General features: G+C 44.1%; 1 protein-coding gene across 20 annotated transcripts in view; it reads right to left on the reverse strand.

Annotated features, from left to right (window-relative positions):
• The window catches only part of LOC112248473 (AP2-associated protein kinase 1-like), a 43,293-nt gene that overhangs the window by 14,216 nt on the left and 3,202 nt on the right, over positions 1 to 25,875 (reverse strand). For 14 of the 20 annotated variants that reach the window (XR_006083217.1, XR_006083216.1, XM_042320570.1 and 11 more), the window contains exons 2-16: positions 13,166 to 13,284; positions 12,346 to 12,454; positions 12,069 to 12,211; positions 11,724 to 11,845; positions 11,447 to 11,528; positions 9,074 to 9,206; positions 8,773 to 8,876; positions 8,038 to 8,117; positions 7,789 to 7,943; positions 6,609 to 6,796; positions 5,869 to 6,084; positions 4,921 to 5,114; positions 4,453 to 4,640; positions 4,241 to 4,336; positions 1,847 to 1,942 (exon numbers count right to left, since the gene is read on the reverse strand). Coding sequence is in view for 18 of the 20 variants with exons in the window: in XM_042320570.1 (XP_042176504.1) it covers positions 1,847 to 1,942; positions 4,241 to 4,336; positions 4,453 to 4,640; positions 4,921 to 5,114; positions 5,869 to 6,084; positions 6,609 to 6,796; positions 7,789 to 7,943; positions 8,038 to 8,117; positions 8,773 to 8,876; positions 9,074 to 9,206; positions 11,447 to 11,528; positions 11,724 to 11,845; positions 12,069 to 12,211; positions 12,346 to 12,454; positions 13,166 to 13,284 (2,025 nt within the window). In the remaining 2 variants the exon portion in view is untranslated. The remainder of the gene's footprint in view (positions 1 to 1,846; positions 1,943 to 4,240; positions 4,337 to 4,452; positions 4,641 to 4,920; positions 5,115 to 5,868; positions 6,085 to 6,608; positions 6,797 to 7,788; positions 7,944 to 8,037; positions 8,118 to 8,772; positions 8,877 to 9,073; positions 9,207 to 11,446; positions 11,529 to 11,723; positions 11,846 to 12,068; positions 12,212 to 12,345; positions 12,455 to 13,165; positions 13,285 to 25,875) is intronic. The other 6 variants (XM_042320574.1, XM_042320572.1, XM_042320569.1 and 3 more) reach the window with 2 other exon arrangements.

The following is a 25,875-nucleotide window of genomic DNA, read 5'->3' on the forward strand; positions in this document are numbered from 1 at the left end:
GCCCATTTGCCCCCTTCACTAAGGGATAAAGGTCATAGGTCAATGCTAACAAACTGCTATGACACAACAGCTGTGCATTCCAGAGCCATATTTAGATGTATGGCTCTGGTGTACTCCTCATTTGGCACCATAAGACAGCAGCATGCACTGATCTGTGAGGAAACAGATTCTCTTTCTAATCCCCTTTAAGAATGACATATTATGAAAATTGAATAACTAGACAATAGGACCATCCCTTCTGAAATATGCTGTGGCGCAACAGGCTTGGAGGTCCTTACATCTGGCCTGTGGTTATGTGAACTTCTGCAGACACTGTGCAGTGCTCTCCCAACAGAGACATTTGGGCTTCCGAGTGGCGCAGGGGTCTAAGACACTGCATCTCAGTGCTAGAGGCGTCACTACAGACACCCTGGTTTGAATCCAGGCTGTATTATTGGGAGTCCCATAGGGCGGCGCACAATTGGCCCAGCGTCGTCCGGGTTTGGCCGATGTAGGCAGTCATTGTAAATTAGAATTTGTTCTTAACTGAATTGTCTAGTCAAATAAATAAAAGGTTACAAAAGCAGTGATGCAGTTCCTGTTGACTCTTCCTTAGGGCACTGATGGATAGAGAACACTGTGTAGAAGAATGTCTGAGTGGGGAGAGGACAGAGAAGATTAACCACACCCTGCTTATGTAACAGCCACAGGCTGCCTTTTATCCCCTCAGTCCCCACTGACTGACTGTCACTGGAGCCACTCTGTGGGCCTTTGCACAGACCAGACTGAGCTAAGACAGTGTATGACTCCTGTGCCATTTGGAAAAACAGTCAACTACCAACTGAAGGAAGAGCTCAGATGTGATGGGAAACTTTCCCACTTTTCTCAGTGACAAGGGCATTCTGAAGCCGGCACCTCCAGAGGTAGGCTACAGTACAGCAATCCAATTAACAAAGTAGAATGTGTCCTTCTGGTAAGCAGGCAACAGTGCAGTTAGAGGCACGGGTCCACAAGTGTGAGGCGATCCAGTCTCTATTCATAGGAGCTGAAAGGGAATCAATGAGTGCGTTTACTGCGCTAACAGGACAGGAACAATAGCATGACAGAGCAAAGCCATGTAATCTCAGAGTCATTATATAAACAATGGCTTTAAAAGGACATGAGCTATAGGACATACACTACATGGTCAAAAGTATATGGATATCCCTCGAAAATAGTGATTCGGCTATTTCAGTTGCTGACAGGTGTACAAAATCAAGCACACAGCCATGCAATCTCCACAGACAAACATTCTAGACAATTCTGTGCTTCCAACTTTGTGGCAGTAGTTCGGGGAAGGCCTTTTACTGTTTCAGCATGACAAATGTCCCCATGCACAAAGCGAGGTCTATACATAAACGGTTTGTCGACTGGCCTGCATAGAGCCCTGACCTCAACTCCAGCGAACACCTTTGGGATGAATTAGAAAACTGACTGCGAGTCAGGCATAATTGCCTAACATCAGTGCATGACCTCACTTATGCTCATGGCTGAATGGAAGCAAGTCCCCGCAAAAATGTTCCAACATCTAATGGAAAGCCTTCCCAGAAGAGTGGAGGATGTTATAGCAGCAATGTTCCAACCTCTAATGGAAAGCCTTCCCAGAAGAGTGGAGGATGTTATAGCAGCAAAGAGGGGGAACAAATTCTTATTATTTTGTATTGAGATGTTCGACGAGCAGGTTTCCATACTTTAGGCCATATAGTGTATACAATACCACCAACATGAGTGTCTCAGGAACGTCTATGTGCAAGAATTGAAAAAGACAGACAACTGGAACCTGCCACTTCATTCCACAACAATGTTGCATGCTGGGAAAGGGCGTTACCTGGGGTGTCAGAGAGGGAGTGTGTGTTAAAGGGGTCCGGGCCACTCAACATCTCTGAGCCTGCATTCAAACTCAGGATGTCAGCAGATCTCTCAGCTTAACATCACACAGGGAGAAAGAGAGAAAGAATGAGAGCTATCAGGAGAATAGGGGGAGGATGGATGTTTTTTTTAATATATTCTTTTTAACAGTTATTGATCTAATTGAAGTCAACAAGATGTCATTGAGGACAACAGAGCTGAGGATAACACAAACAACATTATTGAACACTAGTTTCTGATTGTCTAGAAGGGCTTTCTAGAACACAGGACAGTTGGATGTCTCTAGGACCGATATATTTATTTTTATTTAACCTTTATTTAACCAGGTAGGCTAGTTGAGAACTAGTTCTCATTTGCAACTGCGACCTGGCCAAGATAAAGCATAGCAGTGTGAACAGACAGAGTTACACATGGAGTAAACAATAAACAGGTCAATAACATAGTAGAATAAATAAATCAAATAATCTATATACATTGTGTGCAAAAGGCATGAGGTAGGCAATAAATAGGCCATAGGAGTGGATAATTACAATTTAGCAGATTAACACTAGAGTGATAAATGATCAGATGAACATGTGCAGGTAGAGATACTGGTGTGCAAAAGAGCAGAAAATTAAATAAAATAAAAACAGTATGGGGATGAGGTAGGTAAATTGGGTGGGCTATATACCGATGGACTATGTACAGTTGCAGCGATCGGTTAGCTGCTCAGATAGCAGATGTTTAAAGTTGGTGAGGGAAATAAGTCTCCAACTTCAGCGATTTTTACAATTCGTTCCAGTCACAGGCAGCAGAGAACTGGAAGGAAAGGCGGCCAAATGAGGTTTTGGCTTTAGGGATGATCAGTGAGATACACCTGCCGGAGCGCGTGCTACGGGTGGGTGTTGCCATTGTGACCAGTGAACTGAGATAAGGCGGAGCTTTACCTAGCATGGACTTGTAGAAGACCTGGAGCCAGTGGGTCTGGCGACGAATATGTAGCGAGGGCCAGCCGACTACAGCATACAGGTCGCAGTGGTGGGTGGTATAAGGTGCTTTAGTAACAAAACGGATGGCACTGTGATAAACTGCATCCAGTTTTCTGAGTAGAGCATTGGAAGCTATTTTGTAGATGACATCGCCGAAGTCGAGGATCGGTAGGATAGTCAGTTTTACTAGGGTAAGTTTGGTGGCGTGAGTGAAGGAGGGTTTGTTGCGAAATAGAAAGCCGACTCTCGGTTTAATTTGGATTGGAGATGTTTGAGATGAGTCTGGAAGGAGAGTTTGCAGTCTAGCCAGACACCTAGGTACTTATAGATGTCCATATATTCCAGGTCGGAACCATCCAGGGTGGTGATGCTAGTTGGGTGTGTGGGTGCAGGCAGCGAACGGTTGAAAAGCATGCATTTGGTTTTTACTAGCGTTTAAGAGCAGTTGGAGGCCACGGAAGGAGTGTTGTATGGCATTGAAGCTCGTTTGGAGGTTAGATAGCACAGTGTCCAAGGAAGGGCCAGAAGTATACAGAATGGTGTCGTCTGCGTTGAGGTGATCAGGGAATCGCCCGCAGCAAGAGCGACATCCTTGATATATACAGAGAAAAGAGTCGGCCCGAGAATTGAACCCTGTGGTACCCTCATAGAGACTGCCAGAGGACCGGACAACATGCCCTCGGATTTGACACACTGTACTCTGTCTGCAAAGTAGTTGGTGAACCAGGCAAGGCAGTTATTAGAAAAACCGAGGCTACTGAGTCTGCCGAGAAGAATATGGTGATTGACAGAGTCGAAAGCCTTGGCCAGGTCGATGAAGACGGCTGCACAGTACTGTCTTTTCTCGATGGCGGTTATGATATCGTTTAGTACCTTGAGCATGGTTGAGGTGCACCCGTGACTGGCTCGGAGGTGCACAGTGGAGAAGGTACGGTGGGATTTGAGATGGTCAGTGATCTGTTTGTTGACTTGGCTTTTGAAGACCTTAGATAGGCAGGGCAGGATGGATGGATATCGGTCTGTATTAGTTTGGGTCCAGGGTGTCTCCCCCTTTGAAGAGGGGGATGACCGCGGCAGCTTTCCAATCCTTGGGATCTCAGATGATACGAAGAAGAGGTTGAACAGGCTGGCAATAGGGGTTTCGACAATGGCGGCGGACAGTTTCAGAAATAGAGGGTCGACCAACAACTACACAAACCAATATTAATACATTGTAAATGAGGAACAATTGAGAAAACATTTGTCTTAAAGATTTAGAGATGAAGCCAACACCTAAAAACACATGAGGACACCTCATGGGAAATATGTAGAGATGGAGGGAGGGATAATAACGTAGGTATGACACAGAGAGGGAGGGAAGCTGTTGAAAACATGGACAGCCTTACCTGGGAAAGCCTTGCCTGTAGCACCAGCAGCAGAGACAGGCTGCAGACCTGGAATGAGGTTCTCTGTGGAGAGGCTGGCCCTCTCCCCTGTTGTAGCTGTCATAAAGACATACACAATTAGGGAAATGAACAGACGTGATGCTTTTTTCTATCTACCACCTATCCATTGCACTTGCAGATGTGTATTCGCAGATTGGGCATTGTGGTCTTACTCTCGACCAGCTTGGTAAAATCCTTGTTGAGTAGCTCCTCAGCAGTGAGCTTGGAGAAGTTGTCGTCACCAAACGGGTTCCAGCTGCCAGACGGTGCAAAGGGAGCTGTCTGGGCACCGCCCTCAACTGGCTGGTTCACACACTGCTGGGAGGAGCAGGGGGAGCCAGAGGGGGTGGTGCTGGCTGACCTATAACACACATACGGAAACACAAAAGGTCCATCTCATTTATCTTATGTACAAATGAGTCTGTGCAAATAAGAGCATGTAAGCAAATATGGGTGAATTAAAAGTCTATTGAGTTAATTGTAGATTGAATAGACAGTTTATTCCTGTGTTAAACTGGGCTATAAAGGGGATGTTTATACAGTTGCCTGTTGTATATTCTTTGGCCTGAATCTCACTCTGTGTCAGTAGAATAATTGGACAGTTGATTGTTAGTTCATTGAGATTAGTTAATTCAGCTTACTTGGACTTGTTGAGGCTGGCCTCGGCTGCAGCCGCCTGCAGTAGCTGGGTGGACCTGCTGACTGGGACCCCAAACACAGCACTGTGGGTGACATCGCTCAGTATGCGCCTGTGGCCACCCCGGGGGCCCATCTTTGGGGAGGAGGGGGGCGTCAGGGAGCCAACCTTGTGGAGCCCATGGCCAGATGCCAGAGGCTGGGGAGGAAAGACTCATGAAGATTAGGAAAAATACCACACGGAATATGAAAATCAGGGAGAGAAGGAAGAAAATTACAGGTGATATACAGGTTGATTAGCCATTCTCTAAGAGAGGATATTATTTCATTGCATCCCAAAATACAGAACAATTGCAAAACCACATTGAAACAACTTCTACTGGTTAGTGAAAAGACATGGTTGATTAGTGGCAAAGCGCCAATGTAGGGTCTTGAGGATGATCAGTTATTGATTATATTTGTTGTTGTTGAGAGATTGGATTTAGAAGATTCAGAACAATAAATAACAAAACACAGGAATCAAGAGACAGAACTGAGTGGTGACAGGTTCCAGGGACAGAGATGTTTCATGACAGCCTTAGACATTAACCATAGTGAAAGGAAAAGCAGCCAGACAGCTTCTAAATCTCATCTTTTTGGTTGGATATCTTTGAACACGATGCAAAGCATGAAATCTGTCTCTGATGTTAGAAAAAACTACTAAAAATATTAAAAGATGACAGTCTTTACATTGTTTGTTTGCACCTTATTGCAGCCCTGATGTTTACAGGATACAGGACAAATCCAAGAGCAAGTATTTCTAAATGTTTTGACATGGATCAATTCAAATGTAGAATGTATACAAAGACTGTGTTAGGTGATTAGCTAGATTCAAAGGCCCCAGACAGAAGGACAGGGCCCGTTAGCCCCCCTGTCCCAAAGAGCAGCAGGCTGCCAGAGGGGAGGGAGGTTACCGTGGGCTCAGAGTCACAGTCAGAGCCGGAATCAGGTGCAGCAGGTCCTGTGGCTGCAGGCTGAGGGGGAGCTGCTGTTTGGGGGGAGGGGGGCACAGGGCCGGCTGGTGGCTGCAGAGGAGCAACAGGATTAGCTTTGGGCTGCACAGCCACAGAGCTCTGGGGGGCCGGCATGGGAGGCTGCTGCCGTTTGTAGAGGGTCTGCACCAGCTGATGCTGCTTAGGGACAGGATAGTGGGAAAAACACAACCAGTGCTCAGGAAAACCTCTTCCTACTGTCTCATTTGGCCAAGTTTGGGATGAGTTATTGCTCTGAGAAGTGCAAACCAGTTCGCCACATGTAAATATCCTTCTTAGCCCTGTATTTTTCATGAAATTTGTAATTTACATGTGGTGAACTGGTTTAACAGATCAGAGGAGAGTTTCTGCAAAGTCAAAGTTATTCCATTTGATTCAATTTAATTCAAAACTGCAAGGTTATTCAGAGGTCCTGATAAAAGTGCACTCTGTATAGAAACAAGTTGGAAGACAATAAATGGATACAAAACAAACAATGGCGTCCTTACATACACAGCATGAGCATACAGGGGACCATGTTTATGACCAAGGAGTCTTCAACTAATACAATTTAGAGAAAGTGAATGGAATATTGTGAAATGACTTATTGGCAAATGGCAACAAGATTGTCAACACAATGTAATATATAGTGCCTTCAGCAGACTGATATGAGATATGCCCACCTGGTTGACTTGCTGATGCGGGCTGAAAAAGGCTGCTGCCTGCTGCTTCATGAAGAGACCCTGCTGGTGCTGGGGCGTGGCCATGGGTTGCGAAGTGGTGGTCTGGGCCAGTGGGGATGTGGCCTGTGCAGCAGGTGCCTGCTGAACCGATTGGACAGCAGCAGCAGGCTGGGCAGCGGATAAAACACCTGTAATACAGTGAAGATGGTCGTCTTGTAACAGCCCTGCTAAACTACAGCCATTGGGCAGCTGGCATTGCCATCAGCCATTGAGGGAATGGTTCTTTTGAAATCAATGAAAGCTGCTATACTGCCGATGTCGCGCTCGCGTTGCGTCACATCCAATGGCAGCGTCCAAGCTCAAGAATCGCTGTGGTTCAATTCTCTGATGCACGTGTTCATTCTATCTTGTGAATTGAAATAAAGTTGATTGTGGTTGTATATGGCCTTGACTATACACCACTGCTTATTTGACATTTTAGTCATTTAGCAGAGGCTTTTATCCAGATTTATGACGTCAAGAAGATACTAGCTAGTAGAAACTCTAACTAGCTAGAATGACTATGTTCACAGTGTAAACAAAAGCAACTTGTAAAATTAAAGGATCATTCAGTACAACCCCACTAGCAACAATTGAATGAGTATTTGCAAAAAAAACCTGGACCAAAGATATTGTACATATGCATAATCAATGAACATGGTATAGTAGGGGAAAATAGAATAAGATGCCCTTCCCCTCTGCTCCTCTCCGCTCTCAAAGCGTGGCCCTGTGTAGTAGGTAATACATCACATTGAACCGACGCTGATGGCAAAGCAATACGTAGTGGAGCTCAAGTGTAAGGATGACTTCATAACAATGGGACTGAAACAGACAAGCTTGAAGCTCCTATCGGTCTCCATACAAGCATATGGACAGATAGACTATGAATGTCACCAAGGGCTCATTAATTCAAACCTTATCCTGCTGGACAAATAAATTGAACCACTGGGATTACAAGGCCATGTTATGTCAGCCAAAGATGTGGGACATTTCAATGCAGGATGCCCATCTTGGTGAGTGCTTTGTTACAGGATAAGAGACTTTCACTGCTAGCAGGCCTCAGCTCACACATCATCAGATCCTTACGGTTCAAGCTTTGAGAAGCAGAGGTGGTATAGAGGGTGGTGTACTGTATGCGTACCTATGGGCTGGGGCCCTCCTGCAGCCACGTTGGGTCTCTTGCGTGGGGTGAGGGCTGGCTGGATGGGCAGGATGCCTATGGGCTGGGTCCCTCCAGCTTTGGGGCGTGAACGGGGTGCGATGGAGGTCTCCATTGTGGGGACAGGGTCTGTGAGCCTTGGAGGGGGAAAGGAAAGGCAGGTTATCATTGCTGGAGCTTGACATATTTAACTATAAAAAAAAAGCCCAGATACTCATGCTCTTCACTCACCTGGCTTTGGATTGACTTTTTTTGGCCACAGCTTCGCTGGCTCTGATTGGTTCGGGGAGTTTTGTAAGAATAGGGGAGTTCTGAGAAGGTGAAAAGAGTTAGAGTACTATGCTTAGATAACCTACCCAACTAAAATCAATAAGCTCCACTCACATTTCTAGTTTAAAAGTTTTCCTTCGGTCACAGAGCAGGAACAAGGACCCTTTATCATTATAAACTTCTGCATGACACATGATTGCAGCAATTCAATGATCAGTAACAGATTTCATGAATCAGCTTTGAATGTCCACTTTGATGCCTCTCTGGGAATGTGGTCTGAAATGTGCTGTGTCAGATGATTGAGTGCTGACATTGCACCATCAATGCATAGCAAAGGGGCCTAGGGGATGGAGGGCAGCCAACTGGCAACAATCACAAAGCTCCCTGCTCCCCCATCGTCTGGCATTTTACACTACACTTATGTTGCTTTCCAAAACGATATGACATTAATAAAACATCTTAATAAAATGTGAAAGCTTCTTAGATTTAAAAATAAATAACTTCTAGTACAGTGCCTTACATATCTCTTACTTTCAATGATGTATTTACACCTGACATTAGGAACGGGCAAGATAACAATTCAGATAATGTAGAGGACCTTTTAACTTTACGACCTTTTGAAATATTTGGTTGTAACCTTTGTCTCCAGGGAGATTTTCTAGTACAATTGTCATTACTGATGGTGAGGTGACTTACATGTACGTTCCGGATGGGGCATTCTATCCCAGCAAGCCTGAAGGAGAAGTGGGACACTTGGTAGATATCTGGTCTCTTCTCAGGGTCAGGCTCCAGCATGTATCCTGATGAATGGAAGAAAACATATGGTTGGTAATGATGATACGAATACATGTCACTCACTGGACTAAAATACTTGGGACTGTGTAAGAGAGAAATGGCACAGAGAAAATAAAGAGACAGAAAACAAGGGCAGAGCCTAGACTCGCTCACACACACATGGACCAGTGAGTATAAGGTGATGGGGAGGATGGCTACTCACTGATGAGGCAGTGCATGTCCGGGGAGTAGCGGGAGTTGTCTGGAATAGTGAAGCTGCCATCACAGATGGCCACCTGGCTCTCCCCAAACGGCAGGGTGAAGTAGCACAGCTTATACAGCAGGCATCCCATAGCCTGCAGAACCACAGCACAGTGAGCATCAGCACACCTTGTATTAACTTGGCATCAAGCCAACTGTGTAGTGTAGGGTGTTCAACCATAAAAATATTCATTAATTGAAGATTTATACAAATATGTCCATTCGATAGAGAATTGCATCTGAAAAACAAATTGTCCAAACCCCATGTCTCTTGTCATTTGGACACACCTACTCATTCAAGTTATTTATTTAACTATTTTCTACATTGTAGAATCTTAGTGAAGACATCAAAACTATGAAATAACACATAGGAAAAAAAGTGATAAACAAATCAAAATATATTTTATATTTGAGCTTCTTCAAAGCAGCCACCCTTTGCCTTGATGACAGCTTTGCACACTCTTGGCATTCTCTCAACCAGCTTCATGAGGTAGTCACCTGGAATGCATTTGAATTAACAGGTGAGCCTTGTTAAATGTTCACTTTTGGACTTTATTTCCTTCTTAATGTGTTTGAGACAATCATTTGTGTTGTGACAAGGTAGGGGTGGTATATAGAAGATAACAAATAGGTCTAAAAGACCAAGTCCATATTATGTCAAGAACAGCTCAAATAAGCAAAGAGAAACAACAGTTCATCATTACTTTAAGACATGAATGTCAGTCAATCCAGAACATTAAGTACTTTGAAAGTTTCTTCAAGTCCAGTCGCAAAAACCATCAAGCGCTATGATGAAACTGGCTCTCATGAGGACGGCCACAGGAAAGGAAGACCCAGTGTTACCTTTGCTGCAGAGGATAAGTTCATTAGAGTTAACTGCACCTCAGATTGCAGCCCAAATAAATGCTTCACAGAGTTCAAGTAGCAGACTTCTCAACATCAACTGTTCAGAGGAGACTGTGTGAATTAGGCCTTGATGGTCAAATTGCTGCCAACAAACTACTACTAAAGGACACCAATAAGAAGAGACTTGCTTGGGCCAAGAAACACGAGCAATGAACATTAGAGCAGTGGAAATCTTTCCTTTAGTCTGATGAGTCCAAATTTGAGATGTTTGGATCCAACCGCCGTGTCTTTGTGATGCAGAGTAGGTGAACGGATTATATCCACATGTGTGGTTCCCACCGTGAAGCGAGGAGGTGGTGTGATGGTGCTTTGCTGGTGACACTGTCTGTGATTTATTTAGAATTCAAGGCATACAACCAGCATGGCTACCACAGCATTCTTCAGCGATACGCCATCCCATCTGGTTTGCGCTTAGTGGGACTATCATTTGTTTTTCAAAAACACAATACACCTCCAGGCTGTGTAAGGGCTATTTGGCCAAGAAGGAGAGTGACAGAGTGCTGCATCAGATGACCTGGCCTCCACAATTACCTGGCCTTCACAATCACCTGTCCTCAACCCAATTGAGATGGTTTGGGATAAGTTTGACCGCAGAGTAAAGGAAAAGCAACCAACAAATGCTTAGCATATGTGGGAAATCGTTCAAGACTGTTGGAAAAGCATTCCAGGTGAAGCTGGTTGAGAGAACGCCAAGAGTGTGCAAAGCTGTCATCAAGGCAAAGGGTGTCTACTATGAAGAATCTAAAATATATTTTGATTTGTTTAACGGGTTGGACTACATGATTCCTTGTGTTATTTCATAGTTTTGATGTCTTCACTATTATTCTACAATGTAGAAAATAGTAAAACTTTTTACTGGTACTGTATATTTATATACAAAGCTAACAGACTGAATTTCATTATCCACGCTCCACAAAGACAATCTGTTCCTGTTTTCATTGTGTATTTCTGAGTCTATCCCTTTAAAATTGGCACAGAAAAGTCCCTCCCCCCAAAGTAGATTGATCCCCAATATAGCCAATGAAAGCCAAGGATCTGAAGATGAAAATGACAAGGGTATCAAGTTGATTTTGATTGGTCCAACCCGTGGAAAGTCCTCCAAAATGGTACCACCACATAATGCGAAATACTGTATGGAAGAGATACAACCAAAAGCGGCGAGGTCTAAACTGGCAACGGTCACAGCAAATTAATGTTCTTATTTCATCAACACTGTCAAGTGAAAGTATATTAAGGTTATCCTTTTTTAGAGAACAATCTAATGATTAATTATGTGATTTAAGAAGACATAGGGAAAGAAAACTGTACTTTTACATGCATTTTGCAGTACCCTCTTGAATTGCCCCATTTCTCCACACATTCTAGAGCAGTGAGTGAACGCCCTACCAGTAATCATCTCTCATGGTGATATAGCAGCATGCCAACTCACCCAGATGTCTGCCTTTGTTGTGATGACCGTGCCATTATAGAGGTTGATCATCTCTGGGGCTCGGTATGACAGAGTAGTGTACCTCACAAAGGAAAGGAGCACACCAATTTTTGGAAAGACTTCAATCACAGATAAATGTCCTCAACAGGGCTCACTTGGCACAGTTAAACTCACAACATCCCAACCTGTTGTACTTGTTGGTTCACTAGACTAAAACTATCAAACCTCTCATGAGTTCAGTATTCTAGTTGAGGTGAAGCTCTTCAGAATCACTCACTTCTTGATTTCCTCCTCCACCAGTGGAATGCCCTCTGTCTGAGGGTTCTGGAAGCGGTTGGTGGCACTGCCAAAGTCACACAACACATAGTGTCCCCGGTCATGGAGCAGGATATTCTCCACCTGCAAAGAAAATAGACACACAGATGACTCCTGAGACGATCTTTGAATAGCGTTTAACATATTTATACACGTCATGTCTCACTTCTCATGCTGACACACATATGCAGCTAGGACATGTATTAAAGAAAAACAGATTAAAAAGGCCATGATAATGCCAATGAGGCCATTAAAGTGTAAGTAAAGTGCAGACTGAGGGTGTGTGTGTGAAGACAAGTGCTTGTGCCTTGAGGTCTCGATGGATGATTGGAGTCTTGCACTGGTGGAGTCGGGCCACGGCCTCACAGGTGTCACAGAAGATCTGCAGCACCTCTGGCTCAGTGAAGCCTGTCTGCAGACGCTGATTCATCAGGTTCACCACCTGACCACCTGTAACAAACCAGGAAGGACTTACAATGGGTTTGGAAAAAAATAACTATGAGGTTTGGAAAAAAAATAGGTCGGAGGTTTGTGCACTAATGAAACCACTAAAGCGCTTGAGAAGGAAAGAGGAGCAGAATTACCACGACAGAAGTCCATGAGGATGAGGACCTCCCAGACATCTCCTGCTCCCACTGCAGTTATACTGGAGTCCAGGAAACCCACAATGTTCCTGTGGCCCACGAGGTCCCTCTGAACACACACAATTGGTTAATATTTTAGAGAATATAAAGAACCTCATACATCTCTGGTTGGCTTTCAAGTTCAAACAGGCTGCCATAACAATGGTGATCTTTGTTTGTTTTTTGGACTGACTGAGTGTACTGTTCTGCTCTAGATTACTGCCTATGAGGATCTGCCAAAAGGCTGGAAGTAATAATGATAGCCATCCTGTACCAATTATGCCCCCCAGGGTGTGGCTGCAGGGGCTAGTTATCTTACAGCATGGCCTCCAGTTAGGCAATGGAGGCCCAAGGGGGCGGGAGAGTTTAGCTGCATGAATGCCAATTCAACATATTCAGCAGCAGGCTCCAACTGGACTAAGAATGAAACTATTACTACCCACCCTCCTGGTCTTCCCTCCATCTCCTCTCTGTATATGTTTAAGTTACTCTTGTCAACCCTCCCATTCCATAGTCAGCAATTGACACACTCCCATATCACCTCTTCCAGAATAAAAACAACCCTCTTCTTTGATTTGTGTAATGTTACTCTATGGTTCTACATCCGCTTCACTATAGCAGAAGCACAGTGATCCTGTGGTTTCCAACAAGTCAGTGACCTCACACAATCCTTAGCTCCCTTTGTCTAAGAGCCTCACCATATAGCTATGAGCTAGGTGTGCATTCTACGTTGGACTGAGTGACAGACTAAGCAGGGCTCCAGCCCAGAGCCTGTTCTCACCATGACCTGGATCTCCAGCTCGCAGACCTGCAGGTCGTGCTCGTTGTTGACGTACATCCTCTTCAGAGCACAGCGCACCCCCTGGTTGGTCCGGACCAGGAACACAATGGCAAAGCCTCCTGTGGAGGGAGAGAGTAAGAAAGAATGCAGAGGATGCTTACATTTCTGCACTGACCTGTGACTGGGTAGCACAGGTCACCAATGAAATCAGCTGCAATGTCAGCCAATTTAACAAGAACGGAATACAATAAACATGAAAATGGCTAAATACGTTGCGACAAATGTTCACTTCGTGACACTGGTTCCCCCTTAAGCCAAATGAGCTTTGACCTTCACAAATGTCAGCGACTGAATCAGCCCAGTCAGACAGTCAGCCTCCTCCAGGCTCTCTGCTCAGCCTCAATGAATGAATCTTAGCTGCTGAGAGGCTGACTGTGAGCAGAATCACACACACACACTCAAACACACTCCATGACCCTGGATAAACAGTGGGGGTGGCAAAGTTAGCTGGGAAGATAAGTTGTGAATTGTGTGTTCAGTCAGAGGGAGCTGTGATAAAGGACGGCTCAAAATAGCATTGGGTGAGTCAGCAGTAGAGCCGAGACAGACTGGAGGTATTGGAGCAGCAGCACTGACTGGAGACAGTGAAGAATGCGAGATTCCATCATTCGGCTATTAGAAGAACATTGTACTGACACGGGGCAACTGGCAAGGCTCCAAAAGGGCCCTTATGTTGGTCTCTCCATCTCTCTCACCTGCTAATTCAGACGCACAAAACCACTAGTGATTGTGTATGTGGCTGGCTGTGCCCACTATTTGTTTCTGTTGAACAAGGAGGCACTGCTGGCTTGCTTTGTTCCATGTGTGGTACAACACTGGGCTCTTTCATCTACACACCTTTCACACACAGCAAGGGGGCTGGCCTTTACCTCCATAAAGAATAATTCCATCAGATGGGCAGGGTTCAGTAGAAGCACTGTCTGGAACTTAACATACTGTGCATGTATCTCAGCTAGACTTATCTCACATTGTTCAAAGAGAGGTAATAGTAGTGTATTTATGTCAGTGATGCAGAGCTGGTGTTTTGAAGGATTGGTGGTTCTGCAGTGTTGTAGCAGCACAATGCTGTAAGGTGTGAGTAGTATGTGTGTCTGTGATTAAGAATTATAGGCTAGTAGTAGCTGAGCTAATGCTCGGAAGGGTTGGTTGAGAGCTCTGCTGTGCTGCTGCATTAACATGCACTACGCTAAATAAGCACCTCCAGGTTCTGATCAGAGCAGAAACAGATATGGGCCAGGACCAAGTTTCACTAATCTGAATAAGAGATTGACTTCGTATTGGTTCTTATCTTTGCAACACGCACACACAAGCATCAAACACAGACACTTTCCAGTGCAGGTGGCTTGGTACTGCAGTGGCATTTCAGCACCTCACCCTGAACCACAGAAACAAGGCTCGTCTGTCCTCCTGAATCTTGTAGATTATTATTTAGAGGGGCCTGCATGCCCTGGGAAGAATCAATACAAACTGGGAGGTGGAAGTACATTTGAATGCAGAAGATAAGGCACTACAGAGCACCTGCAGCCTGTACAACAAGTGAGGTCTAAATCAAGCCTTTGAGAGCATTAGGCTACTGGACAACTGCTTCCTTGTCTATTTTCACTGCTGACACAGCTAGGCCTAAAGCATTTCAACCCTGCAGTGAACTCACTAGGACAAACACAGTCAGGCCTATTAGAGGAGCCTGCTTCTGCTTCTCAGAGAGGCCTGTTGGTAGCCAGCCTTGTGCTCTTCCAGCATGCTGTCTGTAGCTGCTTGCGCTGAGCCATGCCCTGGGCGGAGTCATCCAGCCTGCCTCACATCACTAAGCCAAGGACAGCTCCCCTCCACATGATCTGTCTGTTTGGGGTTTGATCATCAGAGGCTTTGCACCACAGCCTACAGTTCCATAGGAGCTACTGCTGTACAATGAGACTCAGTTCAAATAATCAGTGTGGCCTATACACTCAGTAGAATGGTAAATATACGACCAGTGGAGGACCAAGCTAAATCTGTTATCAACTCAAATATATGCAAAATAGAGTGGATCCAGCAAAGCCTATCTTGTCCCCGTTTCAAAGTTAATATCAGAATACCTTGTGGGAGCAAGTACAAACATGTAGACCTACACACAACATGGTGTGTGTGTGGGTGGTCCCGTCTGAGCTGACGTAGGGTTTGTCCTGCCAAACCACTGCTAGTTTGCACCGTCTAATCTCAGGCACCTATGTGAAATTAGAGGGATTAACCACCACCTTAAGTAACATGCTGAAAGCAGCACATTGACTTTCACCAGACTGGACAGGCCAACAACAACTACATTATAAACATTCCCCCTTAACACTGATGACAGCCAGTATAATACCCCGCTGTCCACTCAACCAAACACAAATACATTTTTTTATGTATCCTTAAGTGTTTTGGTATACAGTTCAGGAAACAATGATAGACAAGCTCCATTGCAGTGACGACAAACAGCAAACTATAAATAAACACGACTACTACATGGTTAATTATCATGCTCACTGAGGCGTCTGCATTATGCTGCATCCTGCATGGAGAAGACAATTCTACTGGCACTGTCGAGTCTCCAGAAGGCATTAATATATTAAACCAGCTTGCGCCAGCTGATACTCGTTGATGATTCGAAAAATGAAAGACAGTTGGTTTTCCCAGCATGCCCCAGTGGTTTGTGTGTGCGCTCTCTGACAGTGGAGTGAGAGGGACAGGCAGGCTTCCGCCATGACAATGTCAGTAGTAGAGGGCTAGTGTTACCATACCAGCAGTAACATTACACGCCTATAAACTGGAGAAAATGACCCACCTTGTTGATACTGTAAAGAGAAAGTGTTGCAGCTAAATGCTTCTGGTTTTGGGATTGCTGAGAGAACAGGGGCAAAACTGCTTTGACATATCCTGCAAATGTGACCCTGCAATACCTCAAAACCAGCTGAACAAAAATAGCCTAAAGGAAAGCAAATCTACAGCCAGAAAAATGTATTGATGGAAAAACATTAACTAACATACGTCAAAATGGGTGATTTCTAATGGAGGGCAAGAGTGGTTTGAGGGAGAGGGTCATCTCAGCTGGTTCTCCCACTGGTCTCAGACCAGTGAACCACATAGGCAGCCTCTTCATGCATGGTTTGAGAATATTCAGAAAGTTATACTGAGTGATTTTACTGTGCTTTGACTGTCATCCAACCCCCATGTGTCACTGTCTCCTCCGAATGACACACTCACTTTCATAGAAGAGTAGTCCTAAGCCTGCTGAGAACTGAAAGTGAAGATATCCAGGCATTCAACCAGGGATGGTACGGACCGACACATGGTGTCCATCTATTATTCAGCAACAGGCCCTCAGTTGACAGAATGGCAAATTCACTTTGACCATGGTCGTGTGGATCAGCGTAGCATTGTCTCTAAAGCAGAGCATTAGCGTTTGGGGGACACAGCGTCGGGCTCAGCAGACTTTTACATTAGTACCCCAGGTCATCTTAGGTTTCATTACATACAGTCGAGAAGAACTACTGAATATAAGATCAGCGTCAACTCACCATCAGTACGACCAAGAATATGTTTTTCGCGACACGGATCCTGTGTTCTGCCTTACAAACAGGACAACAGAGTGGATTCCATGCAGCGACCCAAAAAAACGACTCAGAAAAAGAGGGAAACGAGGCGGTCTTCTGGTCAGACTCCGGAGACGGGCACACCGTGCACCACTCCCTAACATTCTTCTTGCCAATGTCCAGTCTCTTGACAACAAGGTTGATGAAATCCGAGCAAGGGTAGCATTCCCGAGGGACATCAGAGACTAACGTTCTTTGCTTCACGGAAACATGGCTCACTGGAGAGACGCTATCCGAGGCGGTGCAGCCAGCGGGTTTCTCCACGCATCGCGCCGACAGAAACAAACATCTTTCTGGTAAGAAGAGGGGCGGGGGCGTATGCCTTATGGCTAACGTGACATGGTGTGATGAAAGAAACATACAGGAACTCAAATCTCCTGTACACCTGATTTAGAATTCCTCACAATCAAATGTAGACCGCATTATCTACCAAGAGAATTCTCTTCGATTATAATCACAGCCGTATATATCCCCCAAGCAGACACATCGATGGCTCTGAACGAACTTTATTTAACTCTCTGCAAACTGGAAACGATTTATCCGGAGGCTGCATTCATTGTAGCTGGGGATTTTAACAAGGCTAATCAGAAAACAAGACTCCCTAAATTTTATCAGCATATCGATTGCGCAACCAGGGGTGGAAAGACCTTGGATCATTGTTACTCTAACTTCCACGACGCATATAAGGCCCTGCCCCGCCCCCCTTTCGGAAAAGCTGACCACGACTCCATTTTGTTGATCCCTGCCTACAGACAGAAACTAAAACAAGAGGCTCCCACGCTGAGGTCTGTCCAACGCTGGTCCGACCAAGCTGACTCTACACTCCAAGACTGCTTCCATCACGTGGACTGGGATATGTTTCGTATTGCGTCAGATAACAATATTGACGAATACGCTGATTCTGTGTGCGAGTTCATTAGAATGTGCGTTGAAGATGTCGTTCCCATAGCAACGATTAAAACATTCCCTAACCAGAAACCGTGGATTGATGGCAGCATTCGCGTGAAACTGAAAGCGCGAACCACTGCTTTTAATCAGGGCAAGGTGTCTGGTAACATGACCGAATACAAACAGTGCAGCTATTCCCTCCGCAAGGCTATCAAACAAGCTAAGCGTCAGTACAGAGACAAAGTAGAATCTCAATTCAACGGCTCAGACACAAGAGGCATGTGGCAGGGTCTACAGTCAATCACGGACTACAGGAAGAAATCCAGCCCAGTCACGGACCAGGATGTCTTGCTCCCAGGCAGACTAAATAACTTTTTGCCCGCTTTGAGGACAATACAGTGCCACTGACACGGCCTGCAACGAAAACATGCGGTCTCTCCTTCACTGCAGCCGAGGTGAGTAAGACATTTAAACGTGTTAACCCTCGCAAGGCTGCAGGCCCAGACGGCATGCCCAGCCGCGCCCTCAGAGCATGCGCAGACCAGCTGGCCGGTGTGTTTACGGACATATTCAATCAATCCCAATACCAGTCTGCTGTTCCCACATGCTTCAAGAGGGCCACCATTGTTCCTGTTTCCAAGAAAGCTAAGGTAACTGAGCTAAATGACTACCGCCCCGTAGCACTCACTTCCGTCATCATGAAGTGCTTTGAGAGACTAGTCAAGGACCATATCACCTCCACCCTACCTGACACCCTAGACCCACTCCAATTTGCTTACCGCCCAAATAGGTCCACAGACAATGCAATCTCAACCACACTGCACACTGCCCTAACCCATCTGGACAAGAGGAATACCAATGTGAGAATGCTGTTCATCGACTACAGCTCGGCATTCAACACCATAGTACCCTCCAAGCTCGTCATCAAGCTCGAGACCCTGGGTCTCGACCCCGCCCTGTGCAACTGGGTACTGGACTTCCTGACTGGCCGTCCCCAGGTGGTGAGGGTAGGCAACAACATCTCCTCCCCGCTGATCCTCAACACTGGGGCCCCACAAGGGTGTGTTCTGAGCCCTCTCCTGTACTCCCTGTTCACCCACGACTGCGTGGCCACGCACGCCTCCAACTCAATCATCAAGTTTGCGGACGACACAACAGTGGTAGGCTTGATTACCAACAACGACGAGATGGCCTACAGGGAGGAGGTGAGGGCCCTCGGAGTGTGGTGTCAGGAAAATAACCTCACACTCAACGTCAACAAAACTAAGGAGATGATTGTGGACTTCAGGAAACAGCGGAGGGAACACCCCCTATCCACATCGATGGAACAGTAGTGGAGAGGGTAGCAAGTTAAGTTCCTCGGCATACACATCACAGACAAACTGAATTGGTCCAATCACACAGACAGCATCGTGAAGAAGGCGTAGCAGCGCCTCTTCAACCTCAGGAGGCTGAAGTAATTCGGCTTGTCACCAAAAGCACTCACAAACTTCTACAGATGCACAATCGAGAGCATCCTGGCGGGCTGTATCACCGCCTGGTACAGCAACTGCTCCGCCCTCAACCGTAAGGCTCTCCAGAGGGTAGTGAGGTCTGCACAACGCATCACCGGGGGCAAACTACCTGCCCTCCAGGACACCTACACCACCCGATGTTACAGGAAGGCCATAAAGATCATCAAGGACATCAACCACCCGAGCCACTGCCTGTTCACCCCGCTATCATCCAGAAGGCGAGGTCAGTACAGGTGCATCAAAGCTGGGACCGAGAGACTGAAAAACAGCTTCTATCTCAAGGCCATCAGACTGTTAAACAGCCACCACTAACATTGAGTGGCTGCTGCCAACACACTGACACTGACACTGACTCAACTCCAGCCACTTTAATAATGGGAATTGATGGGAAATGTAAATATATCACTAGCCACTTTAAACAATGCTACCTTATATAATGTTACTTACCCTACATTATTCATCTCATATGCATACGTATATACTGTACTCTATCATCGACTGCATCCTTATGTAATACATGTATCACTAGCCACTTTAACTATGCCACTTTGTTTACATACTCATCTCATATGTATATACTGTACTCGATACCATCTACTGTATCTTGCCTATGCTGCTCTGTACCATCACTCATTCATATATCCTTATGTACATATTTTTTATCCCCTTACACTGTGTATAAGACAGTAGTTTTGGAATTGTTAGTTAGATTACTTGTTGGTTATTACTGCATTTTCGGAACTAGAAGCACAAGCATTTCGCTACACTCGCATTAACATCTGCTAACCATGTGTATGTGACAAATAAAATTTGATTTGATTTGACTGTGTTTAGATGGCTCATTGACAGGACAGTACTGTGTAGAGCATAGGGATATGGTGTGGAGAGCAAAGCAGCCTAATGGGTTAATGGTGTAGAAAACAATGCCGACAGCAGCACACTGAGCCAATAGCATCAATCAAGAAGAATGGTATACGGGCCGAAACGGCCTCCATTAACATTGACGGGGCTGTAGTGTTGCGGGTCGAGAGTTTCAAGTTCCTTGGGTGTCCACATCGCCAACGAACCATCATGGTCCAAACACCAAGACAGTCATGAAGAGGGCACGACAAAACCTATTCCCCCTCAGGAGACCGAAAAGATTTGGCATGGTTCCCCAGATCCTCAATAAGTTCTACAGCTGCACCATCAAGATCATCCTGACCTGTTACGTCACCGCCTGGTACGGGAACTGCTCAGCATCTGACCGTAAGGCACTACAAAGGGTCATGTGTACGGCACAGTACATCACTGGGGCCAAGCTTGCTGCCATCCAGGACCTATATAATAGGCGGTGTCAGAGGACAGCCCATAAAATTGTCAGAGACTCCAGTCACCCAAGTCATAGACTGTTCTCTCTGCTACCGCACGGCAAGCTGTACCAGAGCGCCAAGTCTAGGACCAAAAGGCTCCTCAACAGCTTCTAGACCCAAGCCATAAGTCTGCTGAGCAATTAATAAAATAGCCACCGGACTATTTACATTGACTGAGCCCCCCCCTCCCTTTTGTACACTGCCGCTACTCACTGTTTATTATCTATGCAGTCACTTTACCCCTACTTACATGTACAAATGACCTCATCTAACCTGTACCCCAGCACACTGACTCGGTACCAGTACCCCTTGTATATAGCCTCGTTATCGTTATTCTTATTGTGTTACTTTTTACTTCCGTCTATTTGGTAAATATTTTCTTAACTCTTCTTGAACTGCACTGTTGGCTTTTCTTAGGGATTGGGGGCAGTATTTTCACGTCCGGATGAAAAGCGCACCCAGAGTAAACTGCATGTTACTCAGGCCCAGAAGCTAGTATATGCATATAATTGGTAGATTGATAGAAAACACTAAAAACTTTCAAAAACCATTAAAATAATGTCTTAGTATAACATACCTGATTTGGCAGGCGAAACCCAAAAGGTTGGGTTCCTATGGCTTCCACTAGAAAGCAACAGTCTTTAGAAATTGTTCAATGTTTTTCTTTTGAGAAATTAAGTAGTATGGCTGTTCTTTGTAAGTGTCACTCCAGGTGGACTCTACTATTTGGTGCGTGTGAACTGGAACACGCTTCACATTGTTTTTATCTGATATTGGAAACAGTTTATCCTGTCTTAAATTTGATCGATTATTTACATTTTAGGTGTTTGGACCAAGTTTACTGGTAATTTAGATACTTAGTCATGTTGGGCGAGTTGGAACCGGTGTATTTCTGAATTAAACGTGCCAAATTGGCATTTTGGGATATAAAGGAATTTATCGAACAAAACGACCAGTCATTGTGTCACAGACATTTGGGATTGCAAAAAGAAGATCTTCAAAGGTAAGGCATATTATAATAATGTTATTTCTGCCTGGTTGAAAATTATTTTTCATGTGTTGTATGCGGGGCGCTGTCCTCAGATAATCGCATGGTCTGCTTTCGCTGTAAAGCCTCTTGAAATCTGACACTGCAGCTGGATAAACAAGTTGTTAAGCTTTATTTTGATGTATTACACTTATTTTCGTGAATCTTGAAATTTCTGTAGTTTGAATTTGGCACTCTGCAATTTCACTGGATATTGTCAAATCGATCCCGCTAAAGGAATAGGCGCGCAAAGGGATCACTAACAGGTTAAGAGCTTGTAAGTAAGTAATTCACAGTAACAGGATAATGCTTTGACTATCACTTTAAAATGTACAGTCGTGGCCAAAAGTTGAGAATGACAAATATTAATTTCCACAAAGTTTGCTGCTTCAGTGTCTTTAGATATTTTTGTCAGATGTTACTATGGAATACTGAAGTATAATTACAATTACAATTGTCAAAGGCTTTTATTGACAATTACATGAAGTTGATGCAAAGAGTCAATATTTGCAGTGTTGAACATTCTTTTTCAAGACCTCTGCAATCCACCCTGGCATGCTGTCAATTAACTTCTGGGCCACATCCTGACTGATGGCATCCCATTCTCGCAAAATATCGATGTTTTGTTCCGAGCCACTTAGTTATCACTTTTGCCTTATGGCAAGGTGCTCCATCATGCTGGAAAAGGCATTGTTCATCACCAAACTGTTCCTGGATGGTTGGGAGAAGTTGCTCTCGGAGGATGTGTTTGTACCATTCTTTATTCATGGCTGAGTTCTTAGAAAAAATTGTGAGTGAGCCCACTCCTTTGGCTGAGAAGCAACCCCACACATGAATGGTCTCAGGATGCTTTACTGTTGGCATGCCACAGGACTGATGGTAGCACTCACCTTGTCTTCTCCAGACAAGCTTTTTTCCAGATGCCCCAAACAATCGTAAAGGGGATTCATCAAAGAAAAGGACTTTACCCCAGTCCTCAGCAGTACAATCCCTGTACCTTTTGCAGAATGTCAGTCTGTCCCTGATGTTTTTCTTGGAGAGAAGTGGCTTCTTTGCTGCCCTTCTTGACACCAAAAGTCTTCGCCTCACTGTGCGTGCAGATGCACTCACACCTGCCTGCTGCCATTTCTGAGCAAGCTCTGTACTGGTAGTGCCCCAATCCAGTAGCTGAATCAACTTTAGGAGTTGATTCTTCTTCACAACAATTGAACCGCTCTCCTTGAAGTTCTTGATGATCCGATAAATGGTTGATTTAGGTGCAATCTTACTGGCAGCAATATCCTTGCCTGGGAAGCCCTTTTTCTGCAAAGCAATGATGACGGCATGTGTTTCCTTGCAGGCACCCATGGTTGACAGAGGAAGAACAATGATTCCAAGCACCACCCTCCTTTTGAAGCTTCCAGTCTGTTATTCAAACTCAATCAGCATGACAGAGTGATATCCAGCCTTGTCCTTGTCAATACTCACACCTGTGTTAACGAGAGAATCACTGACATGATGTCAGCTGGTCCTTTTGTGGCAGGGCTAAAATGCAGTGGAAATGTTTTTGGGGGATTCAGTTCATTTGCATGGCAAAGGGGGACTTTGCAATTAATTGCAATTCATCTGATCACTCTTCATAACATTCTGGAGTATATGCAAATTGCCATCATACAAACTGAGGCAGCAGACTTTGTGAAAATTAATGTGTCATTCTCAACTTTTGGCCACTACTGTATGCCAAACAAACAAAACACATTGACTACTTAATTTCCAAAAATAAATTTAGTGGAAGAACTGTGCAGATGCAAACTTCGGTAATGGAAGGTGGGTTGAATATTCCAACAGAAGACAACATACGGCGTAAATATATAAATTGCAATCATCCTTGAATGAGCGGCCGCTAACGTGCAAAGGATTAGCATTTCAATGAATATAATTCCAGACTGTGTGTAGTGAATCCAATTGGTCTTTCCCAGTCCCCACCCCTTTCCTTTTGTCTTCCAAGCAGTCATATCGGATTAGCCTGCTAGGGACTTTTCTATCATTGTTAGTAACCAATATCTACTGTTTGTTATGTATTTCTGTGATTATTTAGTTAGTTAATAAATAATTAAGCCAATTTGTATATTGCTGAATCATTATGGAAACTAGGGTTTGTGCAGATAACCAATAATTTTACGACGTTTGGAACGAGACTAATGAGGTAACAATTAATAATCAATGGAAGGCTAATTAAAAATAACAAAATCACAAACTGCAATAAAATAAATTGTTTACCTTTGACGATCTTCCTCTGTTTTCAATCCCAATGCTCATTGTTACACAGTGAATGGTCTTTTGTTTGATCAAATCCATTTTTATAGCCTAACACGAAACATTTTGTGAACCGCTTGTGTCGTGAATTCCGTCTCATTCCATTTTCAACGACACATTCGATGTAAATACACACACGAAACGTAACTTTTCCAAAAGTGAGACAGAGATTGTTGGAGGACGATTCATTTAGCGATTCCCAAATTGAGGAATATTTTTTGAACGGAGAGGACATCATTTTGGACTGGTAAGCCTTTCTCATGCAAATGCGGTTATTTGAAATTAATAATATAAAATATTATTTGTGAAATGAAATAGCCTATTTGAGGCTGTTGAGGGGAGGGCAGGCCCACAACAATGGCCAAAGTGAAATGGAGACAGTAGATACAGCTGGTCTGTTGTAATATAATAGAGACAGTAGATCTAGCTGGTCTGTCATAATATAAATGGCAGTAGATCTAGAAGGTCTATAATAATATATTCAACCTTATGTTCCCTGTACTCTATATATATCTGTTTATTATACCTGTTGATACAGGGCTCATATGTGAAACTATTCTAACTGAATATTTTCTTTCAGAGTGACACTGACTCCGAATGGGAGCCCCCAGTGCCAAGGTGTCCATCCCCCACTGAAGCTGGTTCATCCAGCTCGTGCCACAAGTGGTGTTCATCTGCTCAGGGCCAAAAGGGCACAGCATGGAGGCGTCGCTGTGTTCTTTGCAAAATGAAGTCCCCCGTCACCTGCACCACATGCTTGGTGACCCTCTGCTTTACAGCAGAAAGAGACTGCTATGGCACCTGGCATCAGCAGCACAATATTGTGTAGAGGACTGAGGGTCTTCCAAATATTGAAAGTGTTATTTTGTAAATGTATATATTTTTATTTTGTAAATGTATATATTTTTAGAATACCATTTTGGTATTTTGTATATAGTTATTCCATTCAAAATGTATAACTTCACCAATTTGGCCACTTGGGTACATTTGGGCTACTTGTGTGGGACACCTGGGTGACTTCATGGTAAATGTCATATAGCACACTCATTTTGGAAGTTATCATTCTGAAACTTTGCACAAGTACTGTTGCCCTCATATGTTTTTCACTGAAATTGTCCCCATCATCCTATCTGAATGTTTGTTTTGTCTTGTTCATTTTAAAGATGATACAACAATAAAAATGAAAAAGCGTTTGGTTTTTCCATTGTATTATCTAAACCAGATCTATTGTGTTATATTCTCCTACATTCAATTCACATTTACACAAACTTCAGAGTGTTTTCTTTCAAATGAAATCAGGAATATGCATATCCTTGGTTCTGAGCCTGAGCTACAGGCAGTTAGATTTGGGTATGTCTTCAGGCGGAAATTGAAAAAAGTAGGGTTAGCTCTAAGAGGTTATTAAGAGTTAATTCGGGAAATAGAGACTAAACATTTTTTCTGTGGTGTCCCGACTTCCTAGTTAAAGTTTACATGATACATTTAATAATAACAGAATTGATTTGATAAAATAAGTCTTCACATTTAATGATAGTCACAGACACGTCAAAGGTAATATATTTCTTAAACACTGTTGAATATTCCGATGATACGGGGTGCTACGCTAGCTAGATGTGGCTGGGGGTGGTAGCCTTTCTTTCACATGATCCATCAATTTAGAAAAATGCACCTGTGTAAGCGTAATTTAATAACTATAAAATATTTTATCTAGACACGTTCTGTTTTTGATATTGCTACACAAGTAACCATTTCACTGTACCCTCTACAACTTCTGTATCTTGTGCATGTGACAGATTATTTGATATAGTGCTTTTAACAGACACGGTAATGTGAACAACAACATGACCAGCACCAAAGTCAGATTAGGATACAGGCCAAGGACTAGATTGTATATTTTTTAAATGGAGTTCACACTTATTGTAGACTACTACTTTTAACATTTTTAGCCTTGATATCTTTGGTT

Source organism: Oncorhynchus tshawytscha, linkage group LG04 (genome assembly GCF_018296145.1).
Source record: "Oncorhynchus tshawytscha isolate Ot180627B linkage group LG04, Otsh_v2.0, whole genome shotgun sequence".
Lineage (NCBI taxonomy): Eukaryota > Metazoa > Chordata > Actinopteri > Salmoniformes > Salmonidae > Oncorhynchus > Oncorhynchus tshawytscha.